General features: G+C 37.7%; 1 protein-coding gene across 1 annotated transcript in view; it reads right to left on the reverse strand.

The window, feature by feature from the left end:
• LOC136863513 (ubiquitin carboxyl-terminal hydrolase 15) overlaps window positions 1–14433 on the reverse strand; it is a 463080-nt gene that overhangs the window by 111855 nt on the left and 336792 nt on the right. The window contains exons 13-14 of the mRNA XM_068225978.1: window positions 12833–13065; window positions 5783–5920 (exon numbers count right to left, since the gene is read on the reverse strand). Of these exons, the coding sequence (XP_068082079.1) occupies window positions 5783–5920; window positions 12833–13065 (371 nt within the window). The remainder of the gene's footprint in view (window positions 1–5782; window positions 5921–12832; window positions 13066–14433) is intronic.

Genomic DNA, 14433 nt, shown 5'->3' on the forward strand with positions numbered 1-14433 from the left:
ACCAGAAGACATAGTGCACGGCAAACACTACATCTCACCAGAAAAGGCATTACTGATAAATGAGTTTTCAAAATTTGAGTCGAGGAAGAATGCTGGGTAATAAGCGCTGTTACAAAATCCAGCTAACTCAAATGTTAGAGAGAAGACCTATTGTACTTTAATTTTACATTCGTATTGAGTCTGTCAGAAAGTTCTATATTAATAAGTGTTATGGTTTTACGTCCCAGTAACTACTTTTTACAGTTTCCACAGATGCCAAGGTGCCGGAATTTTGTCCCCCAGGAGTTCTTTTACATACCAATAAATCTACGGCTGACGTATTTGAGCACTTTCTAATACCACTGGACTGAGCGAGGATTGAACCTGCCAACTTCGGCTCGGAGAAACAGTGCCTTAACCCTTTGAGACATTCAGCCCGGCACTGCTGTGAATATTACGTACTGACATATGACTGAACTAATAACTAATTTTCATTAAGTGCTAATTTTTTTAATATATGGCTGATCATTTCATTTGTTTAATCTAAAATGTATAACACAGACTTTGCATCTCATTTCACTCCTACTCCCCGCAAAATTCAGGAAGATACATTTATTTTAAATGAAGTTTAATGTGAGAGAAAGTCTCATGTGCAACTACTCGTGTTACAATTCGCCTAGCGACCACTTGTGGGTTAAGAAATAATTTCCATGACAAAATACAGGTTAAATATAATGGCACTATTCCTCATTATTCATTTTACGGGAAAGTTTATGAATGTCACATCTCCCGAGTCTTCCGGACTGAAAGTTTGTTATAAATTCACCTATGCCCATCTGGATCCAAATTTGTTTAAATGAATGAATGTAAGACTGGCATTTCAACTTTTCAGTAGATCTGTCACTAATGGTATAGAATTCTACCATAGCATTAATTCAGAGGGTTTAGAAGACAGTGTAGCAATGGAAAATTTCACATGTGATTTAAACTGCCTGATATACTCATTAAATTCATCCATCCCTACTCAAGTACTCTATAAAGGATCACAAGCACGAGACTTTGGTGAAGAGGCAGAATATCCTCAGAGATACAGAAAATATATTTGCTTTGCAAAGAACACTGGAGTCTTTCGGATTTACCTTAGAAAGCACTTTAGAAGTGTCTGAATATTTGTGGGAAAACAATTACAGCTATGTTTCGACAGGAAAATTGAATCAAGATCTCCTAGAATACTATTTTGGTATCCTGTGATCACTAAGTTGTGACGATCATCCAGCCACTACTGACTATACGTTTACAAATGTCGCAGCCCATTTTCATACTAACTAATCTTCCTTTATCTTCTGGTGGAAACTGTGAGTACCATGCTGAATCCCCTCTAATGCCTCTTGTTAATCATATGCATATTCCTGCAAGAACAAATGAGTACAAAAAACATCCAGTGAAAACACAAGCTGAAGATAAAATCAGGGAAAAACTGAACATTGAAGATAAAATTCAAATACCAAACTGCAAAAACAGTTTACCTAACTTAAGTCAGCAGAGTTTTGGCAAAGAATGCTTAGTGTATCATTCAACCAGATACATAGTGCAAAATATTTCAAAAGTGACGTGGTGTAAATTATGCCAACCTTTCCTCCACGGAAAACCGACTGATAATGTATCGGTACCTGCTTTCCTAACACTAATTAAAGATTATGGGTCTACACAGAGGGGCACATATCTTTTGTATGCATCGGAAAGTGTTTATAATGTGCTGTTGCGAGTGGAAAAGGTTGTTGTGGAAAACTTATCGTGTGCTAATAGTTTGTGGGGCAGTATACTTTTTGAGTGTCCCTTTACCATTTTTAAAGATCTCTTGGTCTACAAACCCACTAAGAAAGCTTCTCCTAAAGTGGTACTTCCACAGGCTCTTCAACCTATGATCCTGCAACATTATCATTCCTCCCCTATGGGTGGGCATCTAGGCATCACTAAAACATACAACTGTATAGCCTCTTTTTTCTTTTGGCCTCAAATGCGTAAAACTATTCGCAACTTTGTTCAAACTTGTGAATTGTGTCAAAAATTTAAACTGTTAAACATAAAGACTGCTGGTCTTCATTCTGCCCTTCCACCCACTCAGCCTGCCCAAACCTTTTTCATCGATCTAGTTGGACCCATACTTCGTTCTTCTCATGGCAACGTGTATATTTTCAACTTGTTGGATGCCTTTTCAAAATTTCTAGTCCTTCAACCCTTATGGAAAATTTCTACTAATATCATCATCAATTTACTCACCGAACAAATCTTTCCTATTACCGGTTTGCCTGCTGAAATTTTTTCTGATAATGCTTCTATCTTCACTTCAAGTGTCTTTTTTAATATATGCTTTCAACTGGGTATCAAATGTATTTTGACTTCTCCCTACCACCCTCAGTCCAACACCATGGAAAGGTATCACCGCAATCTCAAAGTTGCTCTATCTATATTTCATAGTTCTTTCCAGAAGTATTGGGATTCTCATCTCTCCTCTTTGGCATTAGCCTTTAACTCCAGCATCAATAGTTACACTGCTCAAACTCCAGCTAAGCTTTTTCTAGGCCGTGATCTTCAAACCCCTCTTTCCCTTAACTGGGATCTGTACAACCTCTTCGAATCTTCTGATCAGCCATCTTCTTCATCCCACTCGAAAGATGCCTTTGATCAATTGATTAAAGCTCAACAAGTGCACAAAAAAGCTTATAACACTCGTCATAAGCCATCCAACTACAAAATTGGCGATTTAGTCCTCGTTGCCAATCATCCGCACAGCTCGGCAATTAATGCTACCTCTGCTAAACTTGCCCTTCGATGGCTCGGACCATATAGTATCTTGTCTTTCCCTACCCCTGTCGTTGTATTTTTTGCAGTCTACTACTGATTTGTTTGACACTAAGAAACTTCATCTTAATCAGCTCAAGCGATTTCATCCTTCTTAAACTTTCACATCTCCATTTCTTTTGCCTTGAGTTTTCTTTTTTCTTGTTATTACCTCCACTTCTTTCTAATTTTTTCTTCTGTGTCTGGTCTGGAAATGTCTAATGCTCCCGGTGTTATTTATTTTCCTTTGTTCTTTTCTTTCCCTTTGTTTGTCTACCTCATCCCCCTTTTTTTCTCCCTTTATGGATTTTTTTTCTTTTCATTTTCCCTCCACACAGGTTTCTCCAGTCTCCCTCCCAGCCCAGATGGCACAGATTATAATGGGAGTGTAAATACATATTCCCAACCATTTTTTTTTCTTTTTTATAATTGCTCTTACATTTAGTTGTATTTTACGATATTTATATATATACATATATGTCAATTTGTAACTACCTTTCTTTCCTTTCCTCTTCCCTCTGCTAACGTGTTAGCACTTTTCTTTACCTTTTCCCCCCTACCTTTTTGTACTTCCTATATATATAATTAGGCATGCTTTGTTTGGATATTTTTTGGCGCCTTTTGTTTTGTCTTTCAGTATTCTTGCTCCTTGATTCACCGTTGCGGCAGCTCTCGACCCCCGCTCCAGCTCTTGGAAGGGCCCTCCATCGCTGTTCCTGGGGCCGACACGCTGTCGCCGCTGAACAGCATCTCTTCTTTTTCATCTCCTGCCCGCAGTCTTCATTCTTCAACCACACCAACTACTTCAACTACAAAAAAAAAAAAAAAAAATAAAATAAAAAAAATAATAAAAAATAAAAATCATTTGGATTTTTTTCTGGTGCCGGCAGATAGTGTAACGGACTTGCCACTTCACCGGTATCTACTGCAACGAAATTCCCCATGTCCTTCTAATATGGACTCACTTTCATTTGATAACATGCCGTAATTCTTCTGCAACTGGGACTTAAATACTTCAGTGAATATTTATTTGGACATCACATACTTTGCACGGACTTCAGCTCAATCCATATCTACTATCTGCTATGAACTGACTACCTTCTTGCCTGCTGACATCATATGACACTGTTTGGTTTGTTGCGCATATTCCCGTAACATCTGGAATCTTCCAGACGTATTTCTCCTCATTATTTCCCCTCTACACTACCGTATATAAACCTGGCCTTTCTCCGGATTACTTGAAATGGACTTTAGCCTGTGTGGAGGGTGGAACACCAAACATCGTCTCCGTCCTTAGGGACTTGTGCCCATGAGTGTCCTTTTTGTGGCAGTACTATGAATATCAAGATGAGGTATGACAAACTATTAATTTATTTTCTGTAAAATTTTGAGCTTCACCAGGAACTATTTTCCTTTTAAATTTTAATAGGGAGCATGGCATTTCCAGACCAACATATCACCCACATTCAAACTATTTAATGTTTGCATTGAAGAACCTAGTTGCAACTCTCTTTCGAGCTGTGCGTGTGCGGTATCTGGAACTCCGCGAGTCCTATACGCGCTCATGCGTAAACAGTGCTTCGCCATTCATGTTTACAATTGGTTAGCTTTGAATGCGACTGTCTTGGAACAACTTTATCGAATAATATTGTGATTTTGGCCTGCATAATAGTTGTGTGGTGACTGACTGGTAACTGATGGTAACTGATGCAGTTCTGATTTATATATTTGGACTTTACTTCAAAGATTTTTTGCTGTTGTATCCTGATCTTGTAATTGTGTATATCTTTATCTTTATATTTCTTGTTACTCGTTGTTTCTCAACAGATAGGCGTATTTTTCCTTTCTCCTGCTTGTTCTTTCCGTTCCTGCTTTGTTCTTCCTTATTTGCTCTCTTTCCTTTTGGTAGATTTTATTTTATATAAAAATCCGAATTTTAGTACTATTGGTTGGGAAAGTACCACATCTGTACATTATTCTTCTTTTTGTGAAAATTTGTAAGAGGTTTGGTTTGTTTGTTTCAATACATCTGTCTCCAAAGTTTATTATGCTTTCTTTTCTATTCTTCACCCGTCATGTTCCTAATTTCACTTGACACTCCCGGGTTTTTCTAATGCTCTTATGCGCTATTTGTTAGTTCGTCATGAATACAATTATCGTGGTAGTAGGAAATCACCATTATTACTACGGCCTCTATTTTTAATCTGGCATAACTGGATGGCGTGAATACCTTAACCTACCTATCTGGAAACTACTAGGTGTTGTCGATATTATTATTATTATTATTATTATTATTATTATTATTATTATTATTATTATTATTATTTATACCCTATTGGGTTACAATGCTGTGAAGATCATGTGTTGTGCATGCTACCTAAACTTGTACTTCACTACCTGAAGTGTCTATTCTTTTTCCGTACAAAGGAGATACGAAGACAGCTTGCTACTTCCAAGACAGCTAAATCATCTTGAAAATACTCCAAAGTGTCCATCTGCTGAAATCATCTTTAAACACGAGTTGCATTCATTAGTTTATTACATAGATAGACGCAATGGTAGTACTGTACATGCCTCTCTTAACTGCATGGTGCAACACAGATGTTGCCAGTGCCATCTGTGCAGTGATCTATGGTAACTCGCAGAGAGCGCACACTTCCCCTTCCACACGATATGTTTGTAGTGATGTTGTCCATGTCCTTTTATATCTCCATCTCCTCTTTCTGTTGCTCTCACTTACCATACCGACAGGTCATTGTATTTATATTAGATGTGTTTCTATCCTTGTTATTTTCTGACATTTGATTTTTTCTCTCTTGCTCAATCCCCTTCCATTACTTGTGACACATACTACTAAGTGAAGCTAATAAACAACAGATCTGAATAATAGTACAGGATATGCCAAATAGTTAAAACTAAGCTATCTTTCCAAAATTTTTAATTTCAGATTTATAATACTTACACAGTGCTGATGCTCGATCTGAGTCATCAGGAAATTCATCAACAGTGTAACCCTCAATGACATGGAAGGAGAACAGAGACTGAGGTAGGCTACTTATCAAGTGCTTCAAGGCTGCTGCACTGATTTCTGAGTCATCATCTGTAAGAAAGTAACACAATTGATTACTTCCATTTCTGCCATGCAAGAGATATATTTAAATAAATCAGTGCATGCTTGTGAAGTTTGGTGATGGGGGTTGACACAGTTAACTTAAAATATGTTCATAACTACTACAGCATTTTTACCGAAGATAAAACTAATATAATACCAGGATGAAATGAATACTCACCTAAGCAAAGAAACAAAACAAAATATGGATGCTAATGAATTAGTTGCTGAATGCTTGTAGCGAAAATGAATTTGAGGCTTGAATACTCTAATCTATACAACTATTTACCTTTATAAGAACGGTCCTGAGAACGTTCACATTCACTATTTAACAGATACTGAAAAAGCAAGCCTATTTATTAGGGAATTCAGAGATTCAGTAGATGATTGTCAGGAGTTGGAAACCGTAACAGAAGATAGAGAGGGAGAGACACAGAGGGAAACAAGAAGCTTCTCATTCACAAATGAAGATATTTTCAGAGAAATCCAACTGCTTCAGCAAGGAAAACCAGCAGGAAGTGATCAAATTACTGGGGAGGTATTAAAGACAATGGTGTGGTACATAGTGCCTTATTTAAAATTTCTCTTTGACTATGTCATAAATAATAGTGTAATACCAAAGGAATGGAAGGAATCTATAATAATACCAATTTATAAAGGAAAGGGTGATAAAAGGAAACCAGAGAACTACAGACCAATCAGCTTGACCAGTATAGTTTGTAAAATACTGGAGAGTTTAATATCAAAGTACATCAGAGGGATATGTGATGATAAAAATTGGTTTATGAGGAGCCAGTATGGATTTAGAAAGAAATTTTCTTGTGAGGCACAACTGGTGGGATTTCAGCAGGACATATCAGATCAATTGGATTCAGGAGGTCAGTTAGATTGCACAGCCATAGATCTTTCCAAAGCCTTTGATAGAGTGGAACATGGAATATTATTAAAGAAATTGGAGGGAATAGGATTGGACGTAAGGGTTACACGTTGGATAAAAACATTTCTAAATTCAAGGGTTCAGAAAGTCAAAGTAGGAAATAATGTATCGCAGGAAGAGAAAGTTTGGAAGGGAATTGCACAGGGTAGTATAATCGGTCCGTTACTTTTCTTAATATACGCAAATGATTTAGGGAACAATATAATATCAAAAATAAGATTGTATGCAGATGACATAATTGTTTATAGGGAAATAAATAACATTGAGGATTGTTCAGAATTACAAAGGGACCTTGAAAGTATCCAACAATGGGTTGAAGAAAATAATATGAAGGTTAATGGAGGCAAATCAACTGTTACAACTTTTACAAACAGGAGCTTTAAAACTGAATTTGAATATACTTTGGATGATGCAGTTATCCCAAAAGATGGCAAGTGCAAATACTTAGGTGTGAGATTTGAAAGTAATTTGCACTGGAAGGGTCATGTTGATGACATTGTTGGGAAAGCATACAGACTGTTACATGTCATAATGAGGCTACTTAAAGGATGCAATAAAGAATTAAAAGAAAAAAGTTACTTAAGTATGGTTCGTCCATTATTGGAATATGCAAACAGTGTTTGGGATCCTCACCAAGAATACCTAATAAAAGAAATAGATAGTGTGCAGAGGAAAGCAGCAAGATTTGTAACAGGGGATTTCAGGAGAAAAAGTAGTGTATCAGAAATGTTAAAGGAACTTGGGTGGGAAACTTTAAGTAAGAGAAGGGAGAAAACTAGACTTCTAGGATTATATAGAGCCTATACAGGAGAATAAGCATGGGGAGATATCCGTGAGAGGCTTCAGTTGGAAAATAATTATATCGGCAGGACAGACCACAAATATAAAATTAGAAGGAATTTTAGCTGAAGCGATTGGGGTAAATTTTCATTCATTGGGAAGGGTGTGAAGGAGGGGAACAGTTTACCAGGGATAGTGTTTGATCCTTTCCCAAAATCTGTACAGATATTCAAAAAGAGAATAAACAGCAACAGAGAAAATAAATGAAATGTTAGAAGGCATTCGACCAGTGCAGGTTATTGTAAATTTTAAAAAAATGTGTGTGATTAAATTAATTCCATCCCCTGGTCTAAGGAGTTGGACAGCCAAAGTAGGGGACTGCCTGTAGGGGTGAAGTACAGTGGGGAATTCGAGGGCCCTGGGACCGCTATGGTAGCTGTGAAGGCCCTTCAGGAACTCTGAAAATTGGTGCCAAAAGGGGCTCTGGTTAAGACGCAGCAGGTCGTTATGCTACTTAGGTTCCAGAATGGGTTAAAAAAAAAAAGTAAATAAATGCAATGTAAAGTTTAATCTTATACCAGTTGTATAGTATCATTTGAAGTAATTCCACATACTGTATATCAGTTGACTATATTTGTAAGTAGTACAGGAGATATTATAAGTAGAATTTTGTAAACAATATAAATTTATTAAGAATGAGCTGTGTGTTTAATAGAAAAAATTGTTAGCGTAAATTGTATAATATTGTATTATAGGAAAATTTTCTTCTCTTGTTAATTTAATATTTAGTGCTTGACAATAACGTATTTTAGTGTACCATTTGCCACCGAGGTAGACACCTCATTTGCAAATAAAGAGATTTTGATTTGATTTGATTTCTTCCTGCCAACATATTTTTCACTTTTCAGTGCCAAGGTATGATGGGGTTTCATTTTAAAGAACAAAACTGCCTCATCTGCAGTAACTTGACACAGATTCCCGTAACTGTTTCTTTTTCTCTATCTCCGCCAACTATATTGGAGCATCTTTCACTCCTTCATACACAGTACAATGAGTGATCTCGTGTTTCTCTCAAAATGGATGTAACCATACGGTAATGCTATCCTTGTAGTCAGTTAAATTAAATGTTGATGCAAAAGATCTAGCTTGAGCGCACAGTATTGGCCCATCGACCAGAGTCATGCAGTGAGGCCCACCACGCAGCACTCACAAACCCACGGACTCCAGCAGTCCAGCCCATGCAGTGTCGTCCTCTTCAGACATAGCCACTTACTGGTCCACAGCACTGGTCCCACACAGCCCACCGCAGTCCACCGCATTGGGCGGGCTGAGTAGTCTACCTTGATTACTTCCTCGCGATAAGGGGTGCGTTGTGTACAACAAAATGTTCATTTCACATGTCTATTCGGATCGCTCCCGATACGAATTCCCATGTGCTAATGACAAATTTTAAATGTAGCTCATAGCAGTTTGAAATAAATTGATAAAGATCTCTCCTGCACTGTAATAATAATAATAATAATAATAATAATAATAATAATAATAATAGAACACAAACAGAAACTTCATTAGAAACTCTAATATTTGCATGCAATTGGCATCAAGTTCACTGAAAATGAATCTAAACAACACGAAGCATATTCAAGGTAGTGGCGGTTGTGGTGCTTACTGTTTTAGGAGGAGTACTACTTGGCAGCCATCCTATATTAACGCTAATCAGAGAGAAAAAACGGATGAGATCCGACACTTCGAGAAATGAAGATATCGGCCAAAGAAAGTCAAGGGCCACGAAGGGCGTGAAAATGAAAGACTCCATAGGCCTCGGTTGCCCTAATACCGTCGGGATCGGAAAAGAACGAGAGATGACAAAGGGAGGTCAGATAGGATAGATGAAAGCGAGGAGCCTGGTACAGGTAAGTGGAACCATTACCAGAACTCAGCTACGGACCCCATTGTCGCCAATACACACTCCCAAGTTATGGGGCTCCTTTTAGTTCCCTCTTACAACATGCAGGGGATAACGTGGGTGTTATTCCACCACCCCCATCCAGAGGGAGTGCATGTTCAAGGGGTCTCTCTTGCATTTAACTCAAAATGAAGTAAAATACAAACTAAGAGGATATGAAAAAACCGGAATACAGATTTTACCTAGTTGATGTACGTCGTTTATTGGTCACTGGTTAATGGTGGCAAAATTACTGTGAATAAAAAAAAGAAAATATTGTCCGGGTGCAGAAGAGACCACCATGCATTGAGAATGAAGCCCACTGAACTGAAAATTTTTTCTGAAGCTGAACTTGTCGCTTGCATGCGTAGTACTTTCTTGGCGGTCTGGTGAAATATCGGATCGTTTAGTTCATTTATCCTCCAATAGGATGCTATATATTCTTTCATGGCACAATTTTGGTTTAAATATCTTGCCAGCTCATCTGTTGGAACAGTACCATCTTCAATGTCAGCCTATGAAGCAAACTTCTTTCATTACTTTGGCAGATTATGGTATAGTCCTGGAGTGGAAGATTGGAATGTTCGTAATTCATACACGCATTGTCCGGATCGTTCAGTGCACAAAATGAACATCTTTCTCATCACTGTCAACTACAGGTTTGAATACCGACCAAATACGACTTTTGATGTTCAGACCCAGTTAAAAAGTCTTGCATTGTCCAGTTTCTAGTTTTTCCTTTACTTCACGTTTTGTTGCCAAGGTTTCTTTCCTTTTGAAGTCACAGTCCGCATTCATTTCTGAAAACAGGATAGACGGGGAAGTCAAATAGAAAACCGCAGCAAATGTGCTCATCTCCACTCGACCATAATGAACTGCACTCCACTGACACTGCACACATTGAGGCAGTCAGCCCTAAGATCTACCACAGCGCTGTCCTTGGCTCACCACATGCGAATGACATAGCGCTGCCTAGCCCCACCCATGCGATGACGTCACGGGCTTCTTATATTTGAGCCTTCTAAAGCCCATTGCCGTCTATTGCTGAAGCAGCTCATGGGCTGGGCCGCTGTACAGGACTCCACTATTGACCTCCACTTTCTTCTCACACATAAGACACAAACCATGTGCATAGAGCTTTTTGCAGTTCTTATCTGTTTCTGTTGCAGACCAGTGGCATCCAACTCAACACTTTTTTCTATTTTACTAAAATTCTTAAAGAATGTTGAAAGTGAACATTCACTGACAGAATAATTCTTTGCTATGTTGGAAGTCTTTAGACCTTTGTTAACTTCTTCCAAAATTTTAATTTTTCCTCCAAGGAAAACATTTAATTTTCCTTCTATAGTTGTTTTGGTGACATTGACAAGAGTGCTGGATGCACATTTAAATTCTATGGTTACAATCTTGCTAAATCAAGTGAGAAAACTACAGTATGTGTAGATGAGAGCAAAATTCCATTCCAATAGAACATTCAAACCAGTTCCAGTAAATCACCATTAGTATAAGGTTAGCAATTCCAGTTGGAAAAAGAGACATTTTAAGATGAAAGCAGAGAAACAAAAACAAGTTCCTGTGTACATCAGTTGGCGATCAGGGACAATAAACCACTCAATGAATTATGAAATAAGAACAACCTAATGGAGTAACTACCAATTCCATACAATCACGCAACAGTGATCCTTCAACATAAGGTTGGTGTCTCAAAGGACATCTGGCCGTAAAACTGGGCCATATCCAGACCAAATGCAGACACCAACAAACTGGCAAGAAGAAGAGGTAACTAAAGTACACAAAATAAATCCTTGTTACAGTGAAAATTTTGTAATACGAACATTCATATACTGTCATTTAAATTATTTCTTATACAGCCTGATGGAGGAAAAGGAAGGGAATACAATTTTTATTGCTTAACTGAAATATTCATTAAAGGGGCATTTGCTAAAACATTTGACTGTATCAAGGATTTGAAACAGAAATGACTAGTTATATAATGAGAAATGACAGAGTAGTGTTTCTAATGCCATTTTTATTTTATTTTTCAAATTAAAGTAGCAAGTCATCTTCTGCCTTGTAACTGGTCCAAATAGCATATTCAAATTTAAAGCTAACTGCCACTCGTTTAATACAACTATTAACAACTCTCTACCTGAAGGGCAGTAACTATAATAAGAATATGAAACATAAAACTATTTACTGGGGTGCAACTAAAAATAATCACCCCCCCCCCCCCCCCACTTTACGATTAAATTCAACGAACATACCACCAAAACTTGAAATAAAACTGGGTGCCACTGCAATATGTTCTTACAGAAATAAATGTCCGCCTGCGTAGCATAACGGTTAGTGTTATTAGCTGCTGTCCTCGGGGGCCCGGGTTCGATTCCCGGTACTGCCACAAATTTAAGAATGGCAGGAGGGCTGGTATGTGGTTGAAATGGTACATGCAGCTCACCACTATCGGGGGTGTGCCTGAAAAGAGCTGCATCACCTCGAGATGAGGACACGAGTTTATTTATACAGAAATAAATGAATAACTGAGTTTTGCCTTGTACTCCTCTTCTCCGAAGGCAAAGATCATGTGCTGACAAGTCTCCAAATTTGCGCATAACCTTACCCAACACTGTTTAAATTCTGAAAATGAATTTCAGTAGCATGCCAGGTATTCACTTCACCAATAAAAATTATAATTTTTATTATCAGAGTTGTCACATGGTTTGCATAGCTCCCCCTGATATTCGTAATCGGCTAGTTTTTCCCATGTGTTGTCATAAAGTGTGTGCCATCCTGTTTGGTCATCATGTCGTGGTTACTCGAAGCGTTATAGGTAAGTTGAACCAGCATTTCACTTCAATTTTTTCCCATCTCGAACAACCTGATGTGGCATAAATGGTGGGAAGAACGAAATGTTGTAAACATAAACTGCTTACATTACCAGCAAGGGAAATCTGAGGGGACCAACAAAAAATGTTGTAACAATAGGAAAACATAAAATGCGCGAATGTAAAGGGGGGATAATACTGTAGATAGTAATAAGAGTTTTACATTTAAAAATGATAATTTTTGGAATACAATCAACGTATTTCAAGCAACCACACTCACTGTACTTATATAACAACATGCAGTCCAACAGGTGATAACTGCATTTATAAAGAATTCAGACAGAAGACCAACTTCATTTTCCACTGATATGAAATCACATCTTAAAACTAGATAAAAGAAATATATTGGTTTTTCTTACTCATTTTGTTCAACTGCAGAAGCCACATTGGACCTTCCCGATCGGGATTAGTAAGGTACCTACATAATTTCATCAGTACCATTTCATACATATTCTCAGCTGTAAAAGAATTTTCAGGCACAACCACCATAACTGGATGCCCAAACAAATGGTTTAGACTGAACTTGTGCATTTTGTACTCCCACAGACAAACTGGTACTCTAATGTGATTGTCTAGGTTAGGAACTTCGTATCTGGAATGAAGAAAATTACAAATAAGCAACTGAGTAAACAATACACATTAATCTTTAGAGTCGTGAATATAACACTTGATAATGGAAAGATTTCAAACTTCATTATAACTACTCAGCAAAGACAACACTGACAATACAGATATGTTACAAATGAGAGATTTCCTAATGTCAATGTTTGCTCATTATATATTATATTATGGAATACAGTACGTACACTCACCAGCAACAAAAAAAAAAACAAAAAATATTATGTATTTCAGATAAAATTTGATGTTAGTCCATTTGAAAACGGGTAAAAATCAAATATTATGAAATTACAACAATATGGCAATGTATTTTAAATTAAATAGCCCATCTGAAGAATTTCAGCTCAATAATTGAGAAACATTATTGATTGTCACAATCAAAACAGTCCACCACATGAATTTGAAAATGCCTAAACCTGAAGCTCTGCACAGTTTCGTATGCAGTCCATTTTCCACATATCTTCAATATATTTCCATTGCCTCAGTAATGGGTATTACCATCTCTAGCCGCAGTTACAGGTGTGATTTGATCAGGGATGCTCAGGATGAAATCTTGAAGGTTCTGTTGTGGTATGAGCTCCCATTCAACGGGGAGCGCAACCCGAAGTTGTGCCAGTGTGTCAGGGGAAGGACTCCTAGCACATCGCCCAAGCATATACCCGGACATGCTCCATTGGGTTTAGGTCGAGACTACGAGCAGGCCACACCTTGTATTCAATTCGGACTTCTACGACATACTCGCATACAAAAATGACAATATGTGTGTGAGCAAGAAGAAGAAGTATTGTAAAGAAAGGAATAGAATTAAGTAATTTAATAGATATATATTTACCAGATATTGTAACAGGAGTTGAATCATGGCTGAGAAATGATATAATGGATGCAGACATTTTCTCACGGAACTGGAGTGTGTATTGTAGAGACAGGATATGAATGGTGGGAGGGGGATTATTCATTCTGGTGAAAGAAGAATTTGTAAGCTACAAAAAAGTTAAAGATGACAAACATGAAATTCTAGGTGTAAGGCTCATTTCTAAAGATAATAGGCAACTTGATATCTTTGGAGTGTACAGACCGGGAAAGGGTAGCGCTGACACGGATTCAGAATTATTTGATAAGATAATCAGCTATGTGGGAAACGACATGGAGAGGAATGTGATTGTAGCAGGGGATCTGAATTTACCAGATGTCAATTGGGAAGGAAGTGCGAACGACAGGAAGCTTGACCAACAAATGGCAAATAAGCTAATATGGGAAGGACAGATGAGTCAGAAAGTGATATAACTAACAAGAGGGAAAAATATCCTGGATGTGGTGTTCGTAAAACCAGATGAGCTCTACA

The sequence above is a fragment of the Anabrus simplex genome, chromosome 2 (genome assembly GCF_040414725.1).
Source record: "Anabrus simplex isolate iqAnaSimp1 chromosome 2, ASM4041472v1, whole genome shotgun sequence".
Classification (NCBI taxonomy): Eukaryota; Metazoa; Arthropoda; class Insecta; order Orthoptera; family Tettigoniidae; genus Anabrus; species Anabrus simplex.